The sequence below is a fragment of the Trachurus trachurus genome, assembly GCF_905171665.1.
Source record: "Trachurus trachurus genome assembly, chromosome: 4".
In the NCBI taxonomy this organism is placed as follows: domain Eukaryota; kingdom Metazoa; phylum Chordata; class Actinopteri; order Carangiformes; family Carangidae; genus Trachurus; species Trachurus trachurus.
Genome location: NC_139898.1, coordinates 16,747,049 through 16,773,151, shown reverse-complemented (window position 1 = coordinate 16,773,151; position 26,103 = coordinate 16,747,049). Strand labels below are relative to the sequence as shown.

The following is a 26,103-nucleotide window of genomic DNA, read 5'->3' as shown; positions in this document are numbered from 1 at the left end:
ATGTATCTGCTCAGTGTGCTTTTTAGCCCTTTTGGTCTTGGAATAATGTGTTTATACATTTGTATTAGTTGGTGGAAACCACAAATCAATCATTGCACAGTTATTGTTGCCAATTCAATGCAGGGAGACTGTATTTATGCTTGTGAATAATGAGACACACAATGCAAAGTAAAAACCAGCAATGGGAATCTCAGCACTACTAAAAAAAAAAGTATGACCACAAGGTGGCACTGTATCAAAAGCTTTTATTTTGATCCTCTGCTCATTTAGGCTAGAGAGCCTTCACATATACAGTCATTTACAGCATTAATATTAACAAACAACACACGTACCAGCACGTTATTTTTTTTTTTATGTGTACAGATGATTGCAGAATTATTGGAATACCCTGTGGCATTTAATGCCTCGTTGATGAGTTTGAGAACTCCACACTTGACTGAAACTTTAATTTTGCTTTCTGCCTTTGAGATTTTGTTAATAATTGGATCATATTTATGTTGGTGAAAAGGAGCCAAGCTGCAGAAATGCTGTTGGATTAGCTGTTTATTTTTGTGAGCAGAGCTTTGCCTTCTTACTGTGATATTTGTGTTCATTGTGATCATTTTTTTCTGGCCTTGAATAAGCCTATTGTGTCAGGTGACAGTTTTATGAATTGGTATGTTGTTCTATTTTTGGATGGTAGACACATGAAAATATAACTATTAAGAATAATAATTAAAAAAGAAAGAAAGAAAGAAATATGCTCTTTTGGCTCCTCTCCCCCCTTTTTTTGCATTTTCATTTGCTTTTGCACAAAATATTAATATGTAGTGTAATATGTACCTAGTTAAGCACTTAAGACCATCGTATTTTGACCTTACAAGTGCATTAGCTTTCCCCACAAAATTGTATTAGTGTTAAACACTGAAGACCATCATATTTTACCAATGAGTGCATTCATTATATCTGCAGAGTGGGTATAGTTTTATAAATATTTTGTAGTACTACTTAAAATAATGAAGTATGTGCCTATAGTTTTATATTACAGACAATTCAGCACTATTTTTTCCCCACTCTCATATTAGACAGAGGCTGATATAGTGATGTCTGGATTTCTCTCCGGGACCCTGGGATCATCAGACCTGCCGTATGGGCCCCTCGCCCGCTGGAACCGGTGGTCGTGGGACCCGGTTAGTGACGGTGCAGGAGAGTAGGAGGAGGATCACGGTGACAGGGGGATAGCGGCGGCGAACCCCCCGCCTTGTGCAACACATCTCCTGTTCTGCGGTAAAGATGGCGGCGTCAGAGGGGGCGCGCAGCGGCCGGACAACGGCGAAACGTTTCTGAAAAAAGCTACAGATTTGACCGTAACTCGCTCTTCGTCGGTTACCGTTGATTTCTGCTCGGATTACCGTCTGGATCGCCGGGATTGAGACATTAGCTGTCACACGCCGGGGTTGCGATTTTTTTTATTGTTAAAGGCAGCAGGGTGGGTGGGTTTCACTGATATAGCTGCTAACGTTAGCTCGCAGGCTAAACCCAAACGGGCTAGTTAACGTTAGCTCGGCGACTGACTGACGAACCGCGGGGAGGAGGAGGAGGGGACCGGGGATCGAGGAGGACTGTGTTCGGGCCAGGCCGCTCCAGCTCGGGGGGGAATGTGAGCCAGAGGTGCGCAAGGGGGGGTTGGTTCGCTCGCTTCGTCCCAAAACGTCCTTTACATCAAACTACCGGCGGGATGGGACAGCAGGTAGGCCGCGTCGGTGAGGGCACATCGACCGGACTGCAGGCGCCGCAGCCCCACGCGTCCCAACCACACCAGGGGAAGGGGAACCGGGGCAGCGGCGCCGGGAGGAGACCCCGGGAACCCGGCAGTAGCACCGGAACACCGCCGGGCAGGACCGCTGCAGTCAACGCGCCCGACCCAGGGATCAATATATTCACACAGCATTCAGGTAAGGATAGAAGTACTTTATTGATAAGGGTGTGTGTGTGTGTGTGTGTGACGGGGAAGGGGTCTGCTCTTTACTTTTATATGTTTGCTGCTGCTGATTAGCGACTGTTAGCTGCGTCCGTGCTAGTTTGACAACGACGCGTTAGCGGAAATAGCCATGCCAACCAACATTAGCTTTCCATGTCTCATCCATTTTACTATGTGTGTGTGAGTGTGCGCTAATTTATCCATTGTCTGTGTGTGTGTGTGCAGATACGGGGTTAGGTTACCCAGATAACGGGGAAGTCACTCACTTGCTCACATTTGACACCACTACAACACTTGTACTTGGAGCATATGTATGTAATGCGCTGCATGTGACCTGGAGCTCACTGAAGGGAAAGACAATGTTTTTTGGGGGGGGGAAGAGGACGCGTTTTCCGGGCTATCCCTCCCCTAAAGAAGGGTCACACGCCCGCCCCCCCCCCCCCCCCCCCCCCCACGGTTAACCAGTGGACTTCAGTCAGTCTCCGAGGCCCAGGTCCTGATCGAGACATGGTTTGGTAAACAGTGATTCTTGCCTCCGGAGGTTGAGTTGAGAGGCATTTCCACTCCATTAAGTCACTATAGCAGTCGCCACAGGCTCACATTACAATACCTAGTGGTTTTTCACATGCTCACTTACATCCTCTGTCTGATCATCTCCACTGTTACATCGCACTCAGCCAGCTGACTGCACAGTTTGATCCGGTGGGAAATCTCCTGTGAATTATTTAAGTCACATTCTTGTCATTATGTGATTACTCTTCAGGCAAGCACCCCACGTTTAAAAGCTACTCTCTGCGAGATTAAAGTTTAATATCTCAATGTCTGTTGTCTCACAGGATCATCAGTGAATTCTGATCGTTGTAGTGAATCATGTGGGTTAGTAGTGGTCACATTAGGAAAATGACACAAGCAAAAAGTGCTTGACCCTCACCCCCCCACTCTTCCCATTGACTATGCTCCTGCCTCAGAGCTGTAGCTGTGCATTGATAAAGTCATCGGCTCTGTGAGTCATGGAGACCAGCTCAGATCTACAGTATCTCTCCTCTGCCTCTTTGCCCTCAGCCCTCTCCCCTAAGGGTTGATCTCAGCGTGGGCTGATCTGTGGTGATAAGAAATGAAAATGACAGGATGCCTACTAGGTGGCAATGTCATTGTAATGCAGTTAATTCTCACAGGGCCTTCATTGAATTGCTTAACTGTGTCCGTCTACTTTTTTGCTCAATTGTTTCGCCCTCTTCACGTGTGTTGTGTAGATGTAAAACTAGCTGGTTGAACTATAGTTTCCGCTGATGTCCCAGACCTGACTGCGAGACAGCAAGGACGCGTGGAAGGTGCAAGCTTTTTGGGAATGGAAAGCATTTTCGATTCCTGGCTGTCACATCTAAAAAAGTAACCCTCCTCAGTTTGGAGTACATACACAGACAGACAGACCTACTAAGTGCAGCACCACTCGCTGTCGGGCACTGTTCCCTTCTCTCCGATGTCGGGGCAGGAGTGGCCTTTTTATAGCAGCCAGGATGCAGTCACACAGCCACTCTGCAGAAAGACTTCTACTCTTCAAAGCACACAATAATAGAACAAAGAGTCTTAAGTGAGGAAGCTTGGGACTGTGCGCTCACTCTTCCACTGACTATCAAAGTGCCTTTTTTCTGGTAGTCTATTTATGTGATAATGATGCAGCATTATGTTGCGTCTCTTTGTGGGTGAAATTTGGATTTTTTTTTTTATGAGATTGTTTCAATTATCAGGGAGTTGATTTGCATTAGGGCTTATATTAAATATGTCCTTTTGGTTTATCAGTTACTTATTTTCTCTACTAATTACTTCATCATTAGTTTGAAAAATGATCACCAGGTGATAAATGACTGAATTGAATCAACTAATTTTGGTTACAGTGTTGATTGAGTTAGGAGATAACTAGGTTTCATTTCTGTTTATTTGCCATCCTGTGATTGGATCTCGGCATGGAAGTTCAGATGAAATGTATTGATCCCATTCTGGGAAGTTGAGGTGTCACGTCAGGAAAAGAGAAGTCCAAGAACAGATGCACAGTGTGGTTGTGAGTCAGTGCAATGAGGTGTTGAGTTGAGGTCAGATCTGATTTAATGTTGCTGCATGTTTTTGAATCTATTATATTGATCGTGGTTTTTTAGAGGCAGCGTGATTTGAAATATGTTCCTATTGAAAGCTATCAGAGATCAACATACTTAAATGGATTTACTAATCCAGCTTCATAAGCACTTTATAACAGATAAAGAGGCTGGAGGGCATTAGTAAATCTACTCCTGAATACGCTTGGCCCACTGGCCCCTGCCTTCCCTCTCCTCCACGTCCCCTCGGTAGTTGATTTTCAGTTTTTGGCTGCCTCAGCTTCTGTCCCCTTGCTCAGGTGAGCAGCAGTTCTCCTCAGCTCATCACTAATTTAGTATCCCTGTCTCTCAACCAGACCTCTTCTGTGTGCTGATTCAAAGGGAGCCGTCCAGACAGCCACCTCTGTGCGTGTCGGTTTGACGACCCGTATTGGTGAATCAGTGGCTGCGACGTATCGACGGTTCCACCCACTTTAGCCCTGTCAGGAGTTCCCAGATTCCTGTCTCTGCAGTGGGTTCATCCGATACAGACACTGCAGTGAGGAGAGTCCTTTGCTACTGAACTGACACTGACTGAATCTGCTGAGACAATAGCTTCATTATTGGTATTTTCATGTCAGACTGCACTGCAGGTCTCGTATATTTAGCCTCTCAAGTAGATCTGATCGGTGTATTGACGGTGTAAATAAGCAATAACCCAAATTGGGAGGTTTTTTCTAAATGAACTCAACAAACCAATACGCTAATCTATTTTTACCCTAAACCATCCACAGAAATTGGGGCAGATGAGCTGATTGGAATATTTCTTTGGCACCAGCGCTGATAGTCTGTGTAGAGCCAGCTGTACCTAAAGTGCATCACTGTTAAAGCTGCCTGGAGGAGAAAGGAGATGCCTGGATCCAGGATACAAGAACCTAAGCTGATTTGCATCATGAGTGAAATTAGATTAGCGACAAATCCACTTTTCTATGGACTCTATGTGCTAAAACCCCAACAGCCAGGATAAGCCACATAGCAGCGAGTACAGTATCTGCGGAATATCTACTTTCCTATGCTACCATGGCTTTTGGTGCAGTTTTAAATAATTAGATAATAATAATATCATGGTGTGGTGATGATCTACTGATTAAAAACGAGTTAGTCAGCCCTAGTGACCGTCATTAACCACTAGGAGGAGCCATGGCCACACCTCCTCAGAGTGAAACAGACCAGGAATTGGGGCAAAACTGATGAGTCTGACTGATTGACTCAAAGGTGGCAATGAGTGTGATTAGATGGATGCACAGTAGAGACACAGAGAGGTTTAACACCGTCAAAAACGGTCCTACATCTGAAGACTGCACGCACCATTGTGCACTCCGTAATGGTTGTGTGTTTAATCATTTATGTCTCTCTTTGCCTTCATCCTCATCCCAAGACTGCACTGTACCACGGCTGACTGCCAAGCCTCGACTATTGACTGGCTCTGCTCCGTTGAACAGGGAAAAGGCCTCGGTGCTGAGTCTATCTTAGGAGAGCTAATGACATCATTAAAAGTCAGCCAAACGTCCAAGAATGTGTCATAAACAAATGTCACCACCACCACACCACGCACAAAACACAGTTCAGAGGTTTATCTAGCTCGGTTGTTGTTTTATCCCAAAGTTTAAATATTGCTGTGACTGTACCCCAACGCTCAGTCGCAGCCTTGAGCCTTTGCATCTGCTACCAGTCAACCTCGTGTAGTTCCCAAAACCACAGTCCCAGTATTTATTCCTTGGCCTCGACGCTCTCGCAGCTTATATCATTAAAGGGTGAGGATTAATCTGAACAGTGAATGATTGGCTGTGCAGATGGTGAAACCATCCCATGCATCTGTCAGCTTAAAAACACCAAATGTTTTCAATTTGTGTCGAGGTCTGGCCAAATTGTTGTGGTGGCTCCTGGTTAAATTGGAGTTTTCACTCTTGAGCTGCTATGGTGCAGCAGGGAAAAAATTAGATATGGGGTAGGGGTAGGGGTAGGGGTAGGGGTAGGAGAGAGGAGGAGGGGAGTTGCCCCTGTGCCAAGCCTGTTAAAGCATTGATTCACTTCCAGGATCGGTCCTCTGTTGCTGGCATTATCACTGCTGCTTATCTTCTGGGTTGCAGGCTGGAGACTTGGCTGGAAATGCACAACTCTCACACACTTACTGTAAACACTCAACACATGCATAAAGACACCGACACAGGCGCGCGCTTGCTTGCTCTCTTCCTTTGCATCCTTCCTTGTCGGTGAAGTTGTAATGTGGGGCAGCTCTTTGTGAGGATTATCCAGCAGCACGTCCTCCTCCTCCTGCAGTGTAATCGCCCACAAGCTGACCAGTTGGTTAGAAACCCCTAATCTGGGCGCCCCATGGCACTGCCGCACTCAAATATAATACCATGTGATGATGTATGTGTACTATTCTGAGAGGAGACACAATTATGTGCGACTTGTAGTGATTTGTTTGAAGAATGTGTTGCTAATTACATTTCAGCCTCCATTTATCCATTCTGCAGTTATGAATGACTCCGCCGCCCCGCTGCTTCACTGTCATGTTGTGCAGCTTTGTATTTGAGGGGATGTGTTCAACAAGTATAGGAAGCAGCACATTCTGTTACAACGCGGTGTAAACATTGAACATAGTTGCTCCACAGGGCTGGTTTTGCAGCCAGGGGCATCGCGGCTGTCCAACAACACCGCGCTGGAAGTGATGTCTTTAGTCTGTTCTGTAAACTGAGTCATTGTAAAGCAGCTTAAACCTACACCTTAGCACAGCTTAACCACACCACACACAGATTAGCCGTTCAGACGTCAGGATTCACGAGTTCTAACTGTAAAACCCTTGTCGGAAAAGAGAGCAGAAAAGCAACGAGGCGGCGACAAGGAGAGTTGTCCTCCTCAGGGTTTTGGAAAGATTTAGCTGTGAAGTGAACACACCTCTTTTTTTACCTGCGGGGAGTTGGCCACATAAACACCCCGTCTCAGCCAGACATTTTCAAAGCCATCCACATAAAGCGTGTTGCATGATGTATTTGACAAGAGCGGGCAGATCTGCAGCGAGGACAGTGCTCTGACATCAGCGTAATATTTCCATTCAGTGTACTTTTCTGTGAATTTATGACTTCTGCTGGACAGAAAAACACACTTTCTTTTTGACTTGGGAATTGAGCAAGGCTGAAGTAGAAATACTTGTTAGCAATCCAAAAGCATGTTTTTGCCTCTTTTTCTTTTTTTTTTCATCATTTGAGATCACAAGGACTGAATGATATTTTTAAACGCAGACACGACACCCTTAACTCTGCACCAGACAGGTCAGGAAGCTTATATGAAACTCTTTATTTTCTCTGCATTGAAATAGACTTAGTCCACTGTTAATATGCATTTGGCCTCCGCGTGTGAAACACACCAGTGCAGTGTGTGGATGAGACGTTATCTCCAAGTGAACATATGCCGCCCATCGTCTCTGCTGTCACATAAAGAAGCACTTAGCCTTTTTTTTTGCCAGCACACCTAGAGGGAAGCACTTAAAGCCCATTATTAACCCATAACAAGCCCTGAGAGGGGCAGGGGCAGGGTGAGCCGTGGGTTAGGGCTCCGTTCTTCTCCGTTCCTCAATGATCCACCGGCCCCAAGGCCCAGACTGGTGTTTGTCCACTCCACTCCCTAATCGGTGTATTTCCACGTGGACTGCGGAGCGGCCGTGAGCGCTGTATGGACGGAGGTGAGGGGAGAACATTCACAGGTGTTCCCAGCAGAGGCAGAGCCCTGTGTGTAATTACTTACTCAGAGAGGGTTACCACACCAGGATTTGTTTAAGGCGGGGGTCTGATTGATGTAGACGTGTGTGAATCTGCTAGTATGGACATGAGCAAACCGTGGGCGCAGGACAAGTGCATATAAGTGTGTGTGTGGCGGTATTGTGTATATCTATCTACATGTACAGTATATGCAGCACAACTGATCGGTTGCCTCTGACTGATATAAACCGTAGTGTTGTGTTCTTTTTACTTCCCCAGGAACCAGGGGATATCTTCCTGAGACAGACACACACACAGAGACACACACACACAGACACACACGTGATGTGGCATTAATGAGGCTATTGTCCTTTGTCCAGTCCTCTTGAACAACAACTGACTCTCGTGTCTCCTCTCCAGCCTAGTGAGACTGCTTCTCACACTGTTGATGGATGTTGGAAACGAGCACACACAGATCAACTAATAGTTTGTTTGTTTTTGATCAATAACTCCAATAAACATGAACATTATGAAATGTATAAAACAGACCAACACAATGGTCCTTCTGCCAAAACATGTTTGTTGTATTTCCCATTGATTCGTGGTGATTTGAACAGTTTTATTGCAAATACACTGCTCTAAAACTGTATTAAAAGTTTTGCATCGAGTTCATCTCAGCCCACATTTAGCTTTTGCGGCAGCCCTCTGTAATACATTTATGTAATTCTCTTTCAAGACCCATTACTTTGCTCTCTTCCTTTCCTGTAGTTGTATACCGTGTAGGGCTGGAACTAATGATTATTTTCATTACTGCTTAATCTGTAGATTATTTTCTAGATTGTTTGTTCTTCAGACATCCGAAAACAATGAAAAGTTGGTTGTTTCCTTATTAAGTTGTAGGCTTAAGGGGCCTGTGGAGATTTTAAAGACATTTTCACAGAGTGATTTGAAGCTGTTTTAATAAAACTAAACTAATAAGACTTAGCTTCAGATCTTGCATTTCCCTAACTTTGAAATGTCTTATGGAAACAGGCCATATGTTATTATTTCCCCTCAAATATGCTTTGATGGTATCACCAACAGTCGAGTCTGTTTTGCGCTCAGTGATACAGAAGACTAGATAGAGTTGCTGCAACATGATTTATCATTGAGCCTCAATGTGATTTGGTGAGGACAAATACCTGCTGGTGCTAGATTACAACATACAGCAGCCGTCTCTCTGGCTCCAGCCCGCTCCGTCTATCTGTGACTCTCCCTCCTGCTTCACCTCGGTCTGTCTGAGACGGCCACAGGATCTGCTCTGGCCTGTCCCGTCCACTTATGTAACGTCTTGTGTTATGTAGGTCTCATCCGCAGCATCGACTCAGGTTTTTGTTCGGGGCTTCCTGCAGACGGGGCGGCCCGCCGTCTATCTCCGCACCGCCATCACTATGTGCTCTTGTTATTTCTGGATGTCATGTTGCTGTGTTTTGTTCTCCAGCAGCTAAATATACACCCTTACCTCTCTGGTCACGGGCTCTCAGATATGAACTGTATTGTTTTTGATAAGGCTGGTGTGTAAATGATGTTATTGTGTCGTTTAATACTTTGGCACAAGGCAGGCCGGTCGGTCGGTCGGTCGGTCCAGTGAAGTCAAACACAAACATTCACACAAACAGCTGCAGGGGAAGCAGCGGGGGTGCAGGGACAAGCCAAGGAGAGAGTGTCAACCATTGATGTGTGCGTATGTGATGTGTGTGTCTACATGTTATGTGTGTGTGCGCTTACTGCTCTGGGTCTCGGGTCACCTCTGTCCCAGCTGTCTTACGGGCTGCTGGCTTGGCGTGCCCCCTCGCACTCGCAAATACCCTCTCGGCTCTGCTAAGCACAAAGCCGTGGTTTCTTCACAAAGCACATGTGCTACACTTGACAGCACACACACACACTGGGGCACCCACACGGGCACACGACGACGACATACCCCACGCACGCAGGCCAACTGCTCCCTCAATCAAACGTTTCAGCACATGAGGTCTGAGCTTTTGGCCAAGTACAACAGCACCGTTGATCTGATTTAAAGATTTAACAGCGACTCAATGGATTCGATCAATAGAAAACTGGCTCACGATTGTTTTATGGTGATTTTGATTGTCGTTGTCACTTCATTTAATCTTTAATACTCGAATAAGTGCTGATTAAGTTTCTTTATTTTCCTTCTGCTGTTTTGTCTCTGATGACTGGAATTTGACAAAGATGTTTGTCATAATATCACTGGTTCATTAAAAACATTCCTGAGGAGAGTGATGTGATATGTAGCTATGTAAGAGGAGCAGCTCTGACAGTTGGCTCAGCCTGACTACGGCAGTTGTGGTCGTGTACATGTTGTGTACATGCACACACACACACACACACACACACACACACACACACACACACACACACACACACACACACACACACACACACACAGGAGAAAAGTGGGGGTCAATAGGACCTCTACTCCCCCTAGACCAGCCATCTGCTGTCGGCCACAGCACTGGTTCAGGCCTCGCACACACAGCACACACACATTGAGCTCAACTTTCCTCCATACGGTATACCCCCCTGCACCCTCCAACCTCTGTATATACATGCCCCCCCCCCCACTCACACCCCCTCTTTACCACACGCCTTCCTCGCTCCCCCTTCTCTGCCATGGTTTGCCGTCCTCTTTACAGCGCGTTAAACCACAGCGAGCATCAGTCATGGGCGTCTGTGCTCTCCAGATGGACCTTGGAAATCTTGACTCCCCCTAAGCCACATCAAAGCTAGCAGGGAGTTCCCAACAGGAGGCTGCAAGTCACTGACTTCAGAAGTCGAGGTGGTTTGATTCAAGGACAGCGTGGGTAAATACTTTGTCTGGGGGGTCTCCGTCTCTAGCGCCGGCCTCTCGTACAGCGCCTGTGCCTCCACGGTGGAGGAGATGGTTTAGAGAGCTCCAGGAGAATGTACACAAGTGCTTTTCAGTCGCCTTCGTGTGAGGCTAAATAGACACAGTGAAGCTTCAGAACATTTTGCTCAGAGTCAGCACAGCGGATTGAGACGCCCACTGGGTTTCTTTGGACACTGGGGGACTGATTGCTGACCAGACCAGAGCGGAAGATGTACTGGGAGCTGTGGCTGAGCCAGGTCACGGCTACTGCTGCGCTACAGTGCATGCTGGTCCAGAACAAAGGTGGGCAAGTCTTGTAGAGATGATGTGGCATGGTGGACAGAGTAGATATTAAACAGTTTGTTGAGTGAGGAAGATATTTAGTTAATACTGCTTGGACAGTCTCTCTGCTCTCATGCATGTGTATGGCATGTGCCTGCCACATGGTTGTGGACTTACAATGGAAAACACTTAATTTCTTAATGAATATCTGCCAACTTTGTGAGATTAGAGCATGGGCACATTTTCACTCAGTTCTTTGAATTTGCATGAAAAAAAGCTCATTAATTAAATATTTGACTGGCATCTAACGTTTAGAGGTTTATGTTCTCGGTTCTTAAATGAAAAACCAAATATGAAAGTGATGTTAACATCTGAGTTGTGTGTGATTGTGAACTCATTAGCTGACCATTATTGTATTCCATTTTCACAGCAACTTTCAGGTTAGTTGTATGACATTGGGTTTGCTAATATGACCGACTTTTCTATTACTAGACCTAAGAAATGTACTTACACTGTGATGTGAGACTAAATACCTCGTTACATCGTCTCAAATAAGTATGTTTTCTGCTGTAAAGTCAAAAAAGAGGACATAATCCCGTCTGTGATAGTTTTATCTACATTATATAAATTTAATTTGTTGTTGTTGTTGTTGTTGTTGTTGTTGTTTTTGGAAAACAGTATTTTTTTTATATCTCTGATGACTGTTTGCCATCTTAACCAAAATCCAACCCTGTTGGCAATATATGTCTTGTCTGACAGTGAAGAAAAGGGCTGCAGGCAAAAGAAACAGGGTTTTTAGAAGGATTCATAACTGAGTGTGTAGGTGGCAGCTTCCTGGCAGATGTTTAAAACTGAAAGAAAAAGCCTTTTTGTCGTCCTCATCAGACAAAATTTCATCACCAATGTGATGTTTTTTCTTAATCATAGACTTTAACATGAAGTTGGATTTTGACTAATACAAAAAACGAGTGTACAGGATTCAAAACCACACCATTACGCAGAAATAATGACAAGTCTGCGCTAATGTATTTCACTTGGAAGACGTTTTTTTTTTTATCTTGGGGCTGTACGATGCATTCAGGTCATAAAGGCTTGTGTACAGCCAGATCACCTCTGTTTGAGGCTTGTATTGCTTCCCCTGTTGTTTACAAGAAAAATATAAACACCTCTCATTATATTACAATCCTACACAACAACTATACCATAAAGTACAACTTACAATACAACCACAGAGTTAAATCAAGACCCCTGTGGCACAGTGGATGCTCTTCTGTTTGTCTGAAATAAACCATTTAAGGAAAGCCATTCTGTGTCATAGCTTTTCTCTTCTTAAGTTCTTGTTCTCCATCCCTCCATTTCGCCACCCTCCTCCTCTTCCCACTCACCCAGCAGCTGTCCAGACACGCAGCGACTTTGGCAGCAGCTGTCGAGTGTAGAACGTATTGGCTACGCATGTACAAGTTCCTAATTGTGTGTCTTGTGGGGGTGTGTGTGTGTGTTTTGTAGCTATGGCGATCACTGCATCCTGTGTAGAGGGAGAATCTTTCCTATCCCGGTGGCGCCGTGGCTCCGCCCCCTCCCTCTCCCTATATACACACACACAACAACACTCCCACCTCAGATCTTACCTAGCTGGGGCTAGACACGGCAGGTCTGAGTGTGTGTAGTCTGTGATACCGGTGCTCTTCAGAGAGAGGACCAGCTAAAGTAATGCCTTTGAGGTGCCTGCAGGCAAGCAGCAGTTTTGAGGAAGAGTGGGCGGCTCTGAGTGGCCGCCAACGCCACACTGGGGTCAAGCAAGGGACGAAGCGTGGACAGACAGGTAGATGACCTGCAGAATGGACTCTGGAGATGAGACTCTGGAGATTATGGGGGAGTTAAAGTTACCATTTGCTTAGAGGGCATCAGTCCTGCAACTCAACTACTGCTGGGATTATACAGCCTGTTGGTGCCAAGGAGCTTGTCAGTGATGGTGGCTCTTTACTCTCACCCTTGACCTGTGTGCATAATGTGTCTTCCTCCAACTTTAACAGTGTGTTTTCTCTCTCCCCTGACCCCTGACTCCTTCTTTCCATCCAGAAGCTCTTCACCGGCCATTCGGCCTGGACTCGGCGGCGCTGACAGAGGCGGTGCGCTGGAGCTCCAAGGAGAACCTACTGGGGGCCGCTGAGAGCGACCCAAACCTCTTCGTTGCACTTTATGACTTTGTCGCCAGCGGAGACAACACGCTCAGCATCACCAAAGGTAAACAATGACACCGGACTGTGGCTTGAAATAACAAACTAAAAAGGGAAATTCTTTATTAGTGAATGTGTCATGTACCTGTCGGATGCATCACGACAACAAATTCTTCTCCACCTTAAATTCTTTGGGTACACCGTTTACATGCATCATCACTAAAAAAGGTGTTGCCTTTGTATCTACACGTCCTGTGTTGCAACAAGTCATCACTGTATCCTCAGGGCAAGGCCGGTGATTGGCAGGTCAGCGTCTCCGGGAGTGATTGTGTTATGACTAGTTAGGTTTAGTGATGCCCGAGGAATGTCGTGTGGCAACAGAGCTTTACCTAACAGTAACTGTGATTTCACCTTTCCATTACATCAGCAGGTATCTAACCCCCAGCTATGACTTTCTTGTTCTGCGCCCACCCACACACACACATACCACATCCCTCCTTCAAACTATAATTTGATTCTTTTACTCCACCTATGAGGAAAGGGGATTATTACCCACTAGCACAGTGGTTGTTACAGTACAAGGTTATTTGTTTATGATCTTTCTTCTCTTTCCACTATTTTCTTAATTTGTATTCCCCTTCCTCTTTCCTCTCTGAACCTGCAGCAGTTAACCGGTCATCAAGCTCTACCCTGAGTAATGAGCTTAAAATATCCTCATAATATTATCCAGAGTGGGCCAAGCTTGTTTCCCCCAACCGATCTAAAGCATTAAACGTGGCAGAGTGTGTTAATTATCCATCATTTTAAGGCTTCCATGGCAGCTGCCTGGGATGGAAATTATGTTTAGACCCTGACTCATGGAGTGAATCTGAGATTTCTGCCCACATGCGAGCACATGTGCTCTCCCCAGGCTCCATTGCACTTTTCCTATCGGTGCCGCTCTCTGCTGCGTCACATGGGAAACGACCCGACTGAGCTTACCTCTAAAAGCTGCGTTAATATGGAATTTGTGCAACTGTAATAATAACAGGTGGATGAGCACGGCGAGCTGAGGCCGATCACAGAGAAGAGGGACTTGGCTCGACTCGCGTCTGGGGCTAATCATTGTCTCCTCTCTGTGCCAGGCCAAACCAGGCTAGGCCCAGACGAGAGCCCGACTTCAGGCACACATGGCTCCCAGTGTGTGTGAGAGAGAGAGAGAGAGGGAGAGAGGGAGAGGGAGGCAGTCAATGTTTCCACTCCCACAAAACTTGGAGACACAGACGACAGACACAGAGGAGACTGGTGGATTGGTGGGCTGGATGTGGATAACCATGTCTGTTTAATGTAGCTCTGTGGATTTGCTGGCGTAATGTGTTAAGTTCTGAGAGCTCGACCTGCAGCCCCGGTCGGTGGTGGTTACATGTTGGTGGGCCGACTGGACTCAGCTCAGTTAGTTGGATGTTTACTCTATGGTATTGAACTGCTTAATGTAAGTCTATTGCACAAACTCTGTGGCTGCTGGTTCTCACCGTTTGAAGCGGCTGGTTCACGAGAGCTTTCAGATTGACTTTAGCCCTGTTGTGAAGGAACGCAAAACCCCCTTCATTTCAGTTCCAATAAAAAAAACAAAAACAATGTAAGGTCATCTGACAGAAAAAGTTGAACCAGGTTCAGCTGTGCAGAAATGCAGCATCATTTTTACATTGCTTTGCTATGTAAAGTGAATAGTCAGTCTCATCCAGGAAGATGTTGACAGGAAGAAAAGGCAGTGGAGGCAACATGTGGGACTGGCAGGCTGAACATCCACTCTCTGCCAGACCATCACTCCCATCCTGCCCCTACCCTCTGTCTTCCTCTTTCTTTCTTTCTCTAATCTTTTATCCAACATGCTGATCATCACTTCTCCATTCAGTGTTGTTTGCTGTGCTGATGCGTCGCTCCCTCTTTTCAGTGCCTCTCTGCCCTCTCATGTCTCCTGCACTGACGTCAGAGAGAGACAGATAGAGACAGATAGACCAAGTCGCTACATGCCTGGTTTTGCCAGCTCTTCGACGGCAGATATGCAGCTTACACAACCCCATCATTCATTGCTTTTGATGTAGTTTCAACCAGAGGCACGTCCTATCCATGACTCCTCTTGTCTCTGAGACCTGATACCAAGCGGTGTTACGACCAGCATGGAAAGTTTGTGAGACGGTTTTGTTCCATTTGTCTGAAAAGAAAAATAAATCAAATATATTGAATCTCAATCTTGCAATCAGAAGTGGACACTTTAATTTTCTTATTTAACTTTTAGAGGAGAAGTGATGTCGCACACTAGCCTTAGATGCAAAATGGTTTAATAGAATCAAATAAACATAACCAACGTTTCAGGGTTTTGAAGACGAAAGAAAGAAGAAGAAAAAATGTTGTGTCTTCTATACCCTGACGAAGACCATTATGGTCGAAACGTTGGTTATGTCTATTCGATTCTATTAAACCATTTTGCATCTCAGGCTACGAGTGTGCGACGTCACTGCTCCTGTCAGTCTGTCGTCCCGGTTTGTGAGCTCCTTTAGGCATCTACTGGTGCTTTTTGGGTAGACGGGGTGTAAAAAAGCTGTGACCATGTGACCAGTTCAGTCTGATCTATTCTCACTCGTTTCTCCTCCTGTGTGCAGGTGAGAAGCTGCGTGTGCTGGGCTACAACCAGAATGGAGAGTGGAGTGAAGTGCGCTCCAAGAACGGCCAAGGCTGGGTGCCCTCCAACTACATCACACCAGTCAACAGCCTGGAGAAGCACAGCTGGTATCACGGGCCTGTGTCTCGCAGCGCTGCAGAGTACCTGCTCTCCTCCCTCATCAACGGGAGCTTTCTGGTCCGGGAAAGCGAGAGCAGCCCCGGTCAGCTGTCCATATCCCTGCGCTACGAGGGGAGAGTCTACCACTACAGGATCAACACCGCCTCTGATGGAAAGGTACACACACGAAGGGTTTACGGTACTTGGAGTTTGAATTGGCTGGCTAAAAGCTCAAGTTCTGTTTTGTATAGCTGCACGATTGTCATTATTACTTTGTTATTAACCTGCGGTAGGTGTTTGGACTCCACCAGAGTACATCTTCTTTTCTCATGCCTTTGTCCAACCCTCTGCCTCCTCCTCCTCCTCCCCACCTTATCCCCCTCAGGTGTATGTGACGTCTGAGAGCCGCTTCGCCACCCTGGCTGAGCTGGTCCACCACCACTCCACTGTCGCCGATGGCCTGGTCACCACATTGCACTACCCAGCACCCAAATGTAACAAGCCCACAGTGTACGGTGTGTCACCCATCCACGACAAATGGGAGATGGAGCGCACAGACATCACCATGAAGCACAAGCTGGGAGGAGGCCAGTACGGGGAGGTGTACGTGGGAGTGTGGAAAAAGTACAACCTCACGGTGGCTGTCAAAACACTCAAGGTCAGGAGGCCCATTTTTATGTCATCAGTTTATTTCCCTGAGCTTTACAGTGGATAGTTGGGCTGTAAAATCTCCTGTTTTTGATGGGTATTCTCCCAGAAGCTTTGTAGCTTTAAATCTAAGGAACTGGGCAAAAACAATGGTTATAGATCACCACCTGCAGGTGGCCTGTGGTATTGCATTTGATCGTTTATGTTGTATGTCTGTCAGGTAAAAGGCCTCTTTCTTTTTGATTTACATTTCTCTGTGTTTCAATGACAGGAGGACACCATGGAGGTTGAAGAATTCTTGAAAGAAGCAGCAGTGATGAAGGAGGTCAAACACCCAAACCTCGTCCAGCTGCTAGGTCAGTATTTATGAATGTCACTGATTGTATTTCATAGCTTAACTTTATTTCTTGAATGAATAGTTGCCCTGTCTGTATTTATTATAGTCTGATTACCAAGACATTCTTGCCTCCCACTATTTGTATTCTGCACAGGTGTGTGTACATTGGAGCCTCCGTTTTACATTGTAACTGAGTACATGCCACACGGCAACCTACTGGACTACTTGAGAGAGTGTGACAAAGAGGAGGTGAACGCTGTGGTGCTGCTCTACATGGCCACACAGATCTCTTCTGCCATGGAATACCTGGAAAAGAAGAACTTCATACACAGGTAAGGGAATAGTCTTAAGTATGTCTGTGAGTTGAGTTGAGTTGAGATTACTTTATTTATCCCATAGGGCAATTCTGTTTCTACAACTGACCGCCACACCAGAATGTGTGTGTGTGTGTGTGTGTGTAGATTCAAACATATCATGGTATTAATCCACAAATGCAAAAGATTAATTCTTTTTCTCTCTCTCTCTCTCCTCCTCCTCCCCTCACCCCTCAGGGATCTTGCAGCGAGGAACTGCCTGGTCGGTGAGAATCATGTGGTGAAGGTTGCCGACTTTGGCTTGAGCAGGTTAATGACTGGTGACACCTACACTGCCCACGCTGGGGCCAAATTCCCCATTAAATGGACGGCACCCGAGAGCCTCGCATACAACACCTTCTCCATCAAGTCTGATGTCTGGGGTGAGCAATATATGTGCTTACAGTCATACCAAATGCAGATTATTCCTCTTTTGGTGCTTAATTTCCTATTGTCCTAATGTTTGATCCTGTGAATCTTTCTTGTCTACAGCATTCGGGGTGCTACTGTGGGAAATCGCCACATACGGCATGTCTCCGTACCCAGGCATTGATCTGTCTCAGGTCTATGACCTCCTGGAGAAAGGATACCGCATGGAGCAGCCGGAGGGATGTCCACCTAAAGTCTATGAACTCATGAGAGCATGTGAGTAGTCTGGCCTACTTCATACTTGTTTTACAAGTGCTCACACTGCACAGGGAAGACGTGAACAGAGGTTGACAGCTGCGGCCGTCCATTCATCTTTCTTACATTTCTGTCAGGCCTTCGTCATGTCACACTTCATTGCATCCCCTCTCACACTGACTGAAAGCTGGCCGTCCTGATTTTGGACAAAAGAATTTCTTTTGAATCATTCATGAAAGCAATGTTGGATTTGTAGGTGGATTACTTTAAACCCATTATTAAGTCACATGTAGTAATTTTTTTTGTCTGTGTCTTTCCTAAAGGCTGGCAGTGGAGCCCATTAGACAGGCCTTCATTTGCAGAAATCCATCAAGCCTTCGAGACGATGTTCCATGACTCCAGCATCTCTGAAGGTACAGTTCATGTAGCTTTTTCTCAGCTCTTGTGGAGTTAGACCACCCTCATTCAGACTTTTTATTTTCTTATTATTTTATTGGGCTTTGCAATTGTTGAAGCAGGTCGACTGCCTGTTCAGCTTATGAAAGCATTCAAAACAGGCAAAAAAGAAGAAACAAGTATAGAGCTATGGGGATGAGAGTTTAATCATCATTAACACACATTCAAAAGTTCAAAAGGAATTAGTACTTACTGTATTTGTTTATTTGTTCAGCAAATAAAGTACAGCCCGCCTCTGACATTTGTGTCTTTTTGTTTTTTTTTGTACATTACAGAGGTGGCAGAGGAGCTCTGCAAGACGGCCTCCTCTGGTCACTGCGGACCGCTGCACTCTTTCGGTCATGACATGCCCCTCTTGCCTTCCAAATCTCGCACAACCCACAAGCACACAGAAAACAAGGAAAACATCGAGGGTGGACTGGACGGGCGCCCCGACCACGGCATGCACAGCCACTCAGGTACAGCCAGGCATCCCTACCTTACTACCAACAACGCAGGTGCACGACATTATGATTCTGCAGGTACGCCTGAGGACACCACTTCAGAGACTCACCTGCAGCGTCGCCAAGCCCGCCGCCTGAGGAGAAGAGCGGTCATTTTCCTGAACAACTGACTGCCCGTCAGTCCACCAGCGCTGTCTCACAGCAGTACTGCAAGCACCGCCTGACCGTGTCATTCCATTGGCCCAGAATTACAACAACTGTTTCCATACTTTAGTATATTAGTGTAAAAAATCAAATCTCTAAACTTCAATGTTCAAATTATTCATCCACGAAATTTAAGTGCATGTCCATGTCATCTCAAATCACTTAAAAGACTTTAAAGATAAAACACAATGATTGAACCTTAGAATAATCCTGCAACACTTAGAAAATCTGGGGATAGGAGTGAAGAAAAATACCATTATAATATTATTATATATACTATGTGAAGCTGCCACTATATTCCTGATAACTTACTTGTAACCTTGTTTTTTGTAGCGTTGAGTGAAGACTTTTCTAGATACTGGTACTTACTGCCTGTCCAAATTAGTTTAACTAACAGGACACACTAATTCCATGAACTGCTGATTTAAGAAAACCAGCACTTTAGCATTAAGTGGTTTCAGTTTCCTGCAGCGTTTCAAATGTGGTTTAAGCTTCTTTTGTCCAAGTCGAGGTCAAACACTCCCCCAGTATAACAAGTCATCCCATGTCTCTGACATGTGTACATATAACAAGTGTCTGTTACCTGTGATGTGTTAACAAGATGAGTCAATATATGTATTAATATTTTCCAACGCCAACATTAAATTCACATCATATTGTCTGTTGTTTGTCTTGTCTTGTTTAAATTATTACATATTTATTTGTTGAAAATAAAAACTTGTTCATTTGTGTTTTTGGAGAGGCTCTCAGGATGTGTGTGTTTTTGTAAAGGAGACACTCTGTCCATCTGTTTTTGTCTGGGTTTTTTTTTGTTTGTTTTTTTGTCATTGTCGCCATTTAGTTTATCTTGCATTTTTCATGTCCATAACTACCAACTATTCACAATGAAAAGGAAGAGGAGGGTTCATGAATCATAATTCCACTTAAATGTGATGCATGCAGAAGATGTAACTCAACCCTAACCCATAAAGCACAAGAGTTATCACAAGACTAAAAAGCAAAGTTTCCCCTCTGATTGTGCAAAATTGCACATAAACATACGCAAAATACTAAAAAAAAAAAAAAAACCATAACCTATACATTTTCCATGTATTTTGGGTTAATGTCAGACTGCTACATCACAGGGTTGGCATTTCCCAGCTCCCGCTGTCCACAAGTGTTCTTCACATTGCACCCAATGGTCTGGCTGGGTCTCTGCACACTGGTGTGTGACCATGTGTTGTGAATGATATGTAAATCGTAAAGCTTGGATAGCAGTGCTTCATAAATGCTTCCGTTTACAACAGTGTTATGAATATTTCTTGTTTGCATATATTTATATTTACATGTACATTATTAATGAGGGCAGTGTCATAGTTGTTGGAAGTGTTTGTGTGTTTGCTCCTCTGTTCACTAATGGCTTCAGAGCGTTGATAAATATGATTGACTGACTTTCTCTTACTTATTGTATTTATGGGTTAGCAGCAAAGTTACACAACAGCTCTCCTAGTATCAGGGGCTCCTGTTGTTCTCATCAAGTCAGAGGTGTATTCACCATCCCATCTTTTACTAGAGCAACTTGTTAATCATTGAATTACTGAGTGCATTAGTCTCCTTCCCTGAAATGCCTTTTCCTTACTCATGAGTCCCCAAGGAGGAAAAAGCAGCTTTTAGAGAGAAAGGGAACAGTCCATCTTATTACAACAACACAGCTGTCTGATAGAGTGAAGGACATTAAAGCACAGGCGAGGGAGCTAAAAGAATTTAGAACAATATCTGTCAATACCTTTTGCTGGATATTGAGCAAGATTTGAACAAGGATGGTTATATTTATGTCGATCTCGCCCAGCTTTGTTTTAATGTCATCGTCGTAATCCATTTGTCTCTGCTCTTTTTCCAGGCTGGGCTTCTTTGCTGGGAGGCGATGGCCGGTCAGGCAGCTCTCCTGCTCTGCCCAGAAAACAGCAGCCACGAGATAAATCTCCCAGCAGCCTTTTAGATGATGCACAGGACATGGGCACATTTACACGAGACCGTAAGACTGGCTTCTTCAGCTCCTTCATCAAGAAGAAAACTTCCTCCTCTTCTTCCTCCTCACCATCCTCCCAGCTCCAGCAGAACCTTCCCACGCCACCCAAGAGGAGCAGCTCTTTCCGGGAGATGGAGACGCAACCTCACAAAAAATACGAACCCACTGCTGATTTCAGCGCTCCTCCTCCTTTGCCCCAGTCTGACAGTTTAGGGGGCTTCTCTGCCTCTCCTTCCCACTCCCACGGGGAACCCACGCAGACTCAGTCGCGCTGCTGCGGGGCCGCTTTCGGACAGAAACCCTCCAGCGGAGGCCTTGGTTCACAGGTGACGAGCGGCAGCAGTTGGAGCGGGTTGGCTGGTTTTTTTACACCTAGACTCATCAAAAAGACCCTCGGGCTACGGACAGGAAAGACGACCTCTTCAGAGGACGGTGGAAGTATAGTTGGAGGGCCGAAACCCTTCCCTAGGTCCAATTCTACCTCCTCTATGTCGGCTGGGCTCCCAGACCTGGAGCGCATGGCTCTGACTTTACCCAGGAACCGCAGTGCTAAACCCCCTCTGGAGAGGACTGCCTCCACCACCTCCCAGCCAGAGAACGGGGCCGCGCGGCCCTCAGAAACTCTGCTGAGGAGGATGGACGAGGGGACGGCACAGATCAGGGAAAGGCCCAAAGCCAAGCTACTACCCAGGGGCACTGCTGTAGGGGTGAGGGCACCAGGAGTCGGGGGGGAGGTGGGAGATTCGGAGAGTCTCTCCCGGCTCAGGGAGAGCAGAGAGGAGAGTGGGGGAGGACTGGAAAGGCAGCAGAGTTGGTCGTCGCCCTCTAAGACTTCGAGTTCGAGTCCTTCCTCGGCCGCACCGACACACAACCACAAAGTTCCAGTCCTGATCTCCCCCACGCTGAAGCACAGCCCGGCCGACGTGCACCTGGTCGGGCTCGACTCTCAGGGGAACCGCTTCAAACTGCTGTCTGAGCACCAATCGGACCGGGACAGGCCACGACTTGTAAAACCCAAGTGCGCTCCTCCTCCGCCTCCCACTCTGCGCAGCCTGCAGCACTCCTACAGCGGCGACGGGGAGGAGCAGGTAGGAGGCGCGCCGCTAGAAGTGAACGGAGACACGTTAAAAGGTCACAGGTCAGGGCGACTGTCCGGAGGAGCGACGACGGGCAGGCCGTCGGTGCCGCCGCCACAAGTGCCTCCTGGATCTTCCTCCTCTTCCGCCACCACCAACACGACTCCCATCAAAATGGCCAACGGGGCCACCACCACTGCCTCGTCCTCACACACTGCACCGACCGCCGCCGGCTCCAAAGTGGCGCTGCGGCGAACCAGGCAGCAGGCGGAGCGGGTGCCTCTGGAGCGGGTGAGCCGCGAGGCCCTGCTGGAGTGCGCCGAGTGCCTGAGCAGCGCCCTCCACGCCAGCTCCGACAGCCCCTCCAGCAGCCAGGTGCTGGACGCCGGCCACCAGCTGCTAGACTACTGCTCAGGTTACGTGGACTGCATCCCTCAGATGAGGAACAAATTCGCCTTCCGAGAGGCGGTGGGGAAGCTGGAGCTCAGCCTGCAGGAACTGAGGGCCTCGTCTTCGGGAGGAGGACTGAGCAATATGGGGCCCAACACTGTACTGGACAACCTGCACAGCTGTATTAAAGAGATTAGTGACGTAGTGCAGAGGTAGCCACTGTGACGACACCACCCTGTCACCCCTGACCGATCGCTTATATTCCCTTTTTTTTATGTTTCTGGTTCTATCGACAGCTTTTTAGGGGTCAAAATGAGACGAGTCTCTAAAGTACCTCAGAGAAAATCTCTACAAAGTGTAATCTTTTTATTGTTTACAAACAACAGTTTCATAAAATGCCAGTGTGGACACTAATTTGCTCTGATCTGTACATATTGAGAAATGTTTATATACCAAACTAAATGTGGTTCAAGTCGCACCATGAAACGTTTCGCCACAAGTCTCCACCACGGCATCTTTGTTCAATGAATGTCGAGTGTATCAGCTGTGTGTAGCCGGCCCAGAGAGTTAGGTAAAGCTCCCTCTGCTTGTCTGTCAGTCTGTCACATTACTGAGTGAGAGTGACGGTGGTTGCGCCCAGCCGTACCGACAAAACTACACAACTGTTTTCCCCTCATGACTGAAGCTCAACAGTGTTTCACAAATAATGTGAATCATCAGCTTTTCTGCTTAGTGTCTGGGGAATTTAGTGACCATAAGCCATTTTTTAAAGCCATTTGGGGAATATGACACTTTTATTTTGTGTGCAGATGTCTATTTTGATTTTATTTCATAGGTTGCAACTGACAGTGTTTTTCAGTAGTTGGACAAAAGAGTAAACCAGCCCAAAAGTGTTTTTTTTTTTTTTTAAAGTCTTGTTTTTGAGAATAACCGTTCGAGAATAATCAGCTGTTTTGACAGTGACATTCCCACAAGGTGAGACCATTGAGAGCTATTGAAGGGATCACTTATAGCATTGAAACTTGTGTTCATTTGAAAAGCATGTAAATAAGCTCAAGTGAAACGTTGAGTTGGCGTTTCAGTAATACCAAATACAGGCTTATCAAATCTAAAAAAAAAAAAGAAAAAGAAAAGGAAAAAAAAAGACAAGAAAAGATCTATATGAATCTATTTTCCCACAGTACTGGAGCATAAGTGAGTGAATGTGGGGCGTCTTATCATATGCACAGTATTTTGTCTTCGCTTCAGTGATGTGACTGATGTTCACACTTTAACACAGTGCCACATAAATGGGGGGGGGAAATCCCCCGTCCCCTAAAGCATTTCATTATTTATGTCCAGTTATCCCTGCACACCATATTTCTTCCTTGTAATGACGGAGCATAAAAGAGAGTGGAGTGAGGGGAGGGGAGAGAGAGCACAGGGTAGCACATGAGCAGGTGAACTGGGACAGTGTTTCTATAAGTGTCCTTCTGAGTATGGACAGTGCTGGATTCCCTGTAGCCTTGTCGTGGCCTCAGTGCCTCAAATTCTACAATGTATGAACACTACGAAAATGCAAAGACCTACTTTACACTAATCACACAGTACTGATCTCTCAGCAAACAAATTGCAGTATGTCTTCAGCACATGAGCCATTTGTACATTATTTGGTTCAAAGAAAAATGCTTTTTAGAATGTCTATGTATGAACTTGAATTTTAAATTATTCTTGTTTTTTTTTTTATTATTATTAAAAGCACAGACCTATTTTGAGAAAAGAGTTATGTAAATATTTGATTTATTTCATATCCAGGAAACAAAAGATTTATGTGTGGTCACAGCATAAATAGTAATGTCTTTGACTGTAGAGATCTGTCGCAAGACTGAGGCCCATCCACCCAGATCTGAATATCTGCTTTATGAATGTATTGTTCTTTGGTTCTGAACCCGGTCCAATGTTCATCTGCATGACTCTTTTAAACTCTTAAGGTGCCATTTTTCTTTATTTATTACTATTATTTTTTTTACAGTTCATTGGCCCATAGTTTGAATTTTGGTCACACTAAGTAAGTCCAGAAACAGCTGCTCTGTTTTTTTGAGCACAAACAAAAACTGTGTACAGCGCGCGCACACATACACACACACACACACACACAAACAAACTCACAGAATTTTTTTTTTTTTTCTTTGTTTGCTTTGGCTCACATCTTAATTTACACTGGAAAAGATCAGCCTGGATAAGACACATTGGCTCTTTGACACATCTGAATTTTACAAAATGTAATCTGACACTGCAGGTCCATAACACTTTTCAAAAATGTCCGTAATTGACACTTGATGGATTGCCAAGTAGAACTTCTTTTTGTCAACTTGTTTCATGGTGCATTTCATGTCATTATTTCATGTGTCAGGAAAATGTTCCCATTTCTTGAGACAAACCGGATGCCATCATTGTTGTGTTCATGATTCTTGGTGCCTTTTTGTGAACAAATAATTTATACAGTCACAAATAATTTATGTACACTGCAAGAAATCACAAGTGGCAATATTTAAGTCCATCATTTCAACATCCATGTTAGCTTTTCATAGCCATGAAATTGTGATTATCACTACATAAGGCGTTTCTGTCACTCGGAAGTCATATCCAAACTTGAAACCAAAAGGTGCACTTTGTTTCAACTTTGTATTTGGCCACTTTGTTACTTAGGTCACGTGTTAGCGGCCGTTAACACTGTTAGTGCAGCCATATATGTTTAGGTTTCCTCTTGAACAAACAACACTCGAGCCTGCTGCACTAAATCCAAGCTGCTCTGTTGTCTCGTAATCTAATCATGTCAAAAGTGTTGTCTGAAACATTTTTTTCTGTAATTGCCTAGCAACAGTTTGGTCTGTTTGCCTGTTTGGTTTCTATTGATTTTTTTGTTTAGTGCATCTCTGTGGAACAGGTTTCCCAAAAAAGCCTTATCAAGGAGTGAAAGAAAAATTAGATGTTATAGAATCCAAGAAGTGTCCAGTCTTTTTTCCCCCCAAGAAATAAAACATAAATATTCAATCAATGCTTTACGGTGTCAATGAATCGATTTGGTACCAATGGTGATCTGCTCACCCTTAAATCGGATATCAGAACTAATTTTTGTGTTTTAACTGACCACATCATATCAGTTTTTATTTAAGTTGCCTGCATTTATTCTGTACATCTGTTGTTTTCCCTTCTGTCTCTCTGTTTTGGAGAGCAGCTCTGGAGAACGTCTGCATCATTATACCAAAGGCCACTTCTTCAGTTGTACGAGTGCAATGTAAACTGACACACAGACACACACACACAGACACACCATAATGGAATATGTGAATCTAAACAGGGATGAAAAATGGCAGAGATGTTAACATTAACTTTTTTATTGTACAAAATATATATTTTGTGTTTTTGTTTTTGTTTCTTTTTTAATTTTATTTAAAAGCTCACGTTATATTACTGTGAAGTTCTGCTTATCAGTGTTAAGCCTATTGTAAATAATAAAGATATTGATGAATACAGTTTGCTGTTGGTTGGTCAGCTGCTTTACATAGTTTTATCAATTTTAGAAAAGATATTTGGGATTGAAATTAGTATTACATTAGCCTGATCAGCATCACAGACACTTTGCAGGGTCCAATGGTTATGTGGAAGGAGCAGTGAGAGCTAT

The 26,103-nt window shown here is 45.2% G+C and overlaps 1 protein-coding gene across 2 annotated transcripts; it reads left to right on the top strand.

Moving 5' to 3' along the window:
• The first annotated feature begins 1,278 nt into the window (after positions 1 to 1,278).
• Positions 1,279 to 25,818, top strand: abl2 (c-abl oncogene 2, non-receptor tyrosine kinase). 2 transcript variants are annotated; one of them, XM_083970405.1, is made up of 11 exons: positions 1,279 to 1,934; positions 13,045 to 13,206; positions 15,782 to 16,077; positions 16,286 to 16,558; positions 16,820 to 16,904; positions 17,040 to 17,217; positions 17,437 to 17,621; positions 17,731 to 17,883; positions 18,186 to 18,275; positions 18,594 to 18,776; positions 20,845 to 25,818. In XM_083970405.1, the coding sequence occupies exons 1-11, from the start codon at positions 1,718 to 1,720 to the stop codon at positions 22,653 to 22,655; spliced, it is 3,633 nt and encodes a 1,210-aa protein (XP_083826531.1). In that variant the 5' UTR covers positions 1,279 to 1,717; the 3' UTR covers positions 22,656 to 25,818. The 2 variants fall into 2 exon arrangements, with proteins under 2 accessions (XP_083826531.1, XP_083826530.1); XM_083970404.1 differs by having other exon boundaries at positions 13,042 to 13,206.
• Positions 25,819 to 26,103: the final 285 nt, after the last annotated feature.

Excerpts from the sequence above, each read along its gene's own strand:
- abl2 (XM_083970404.1), top strand. The coding sequence starts at position 1,718 with ATGGGACAGCAGGTAGGCCGCGTCGGTGAGGGCACATCGACCGGACTG. Across the intron at positions 1,935-13,041 it reads TATATTCACACAGCATTCAG|AAGCTCTTCACCGGCCATTC; the intron begins GTAAGGATAGAA and ends CTTTCCATCCAG. Across the intron at positions 13,207-15,781 it reads CACGCTCAGCATCACCAAAG|GTGAGAAGCTGCGTGTGCTG; the intron begins GTAAACAATGAC and ends TCCTGTGTGCAG.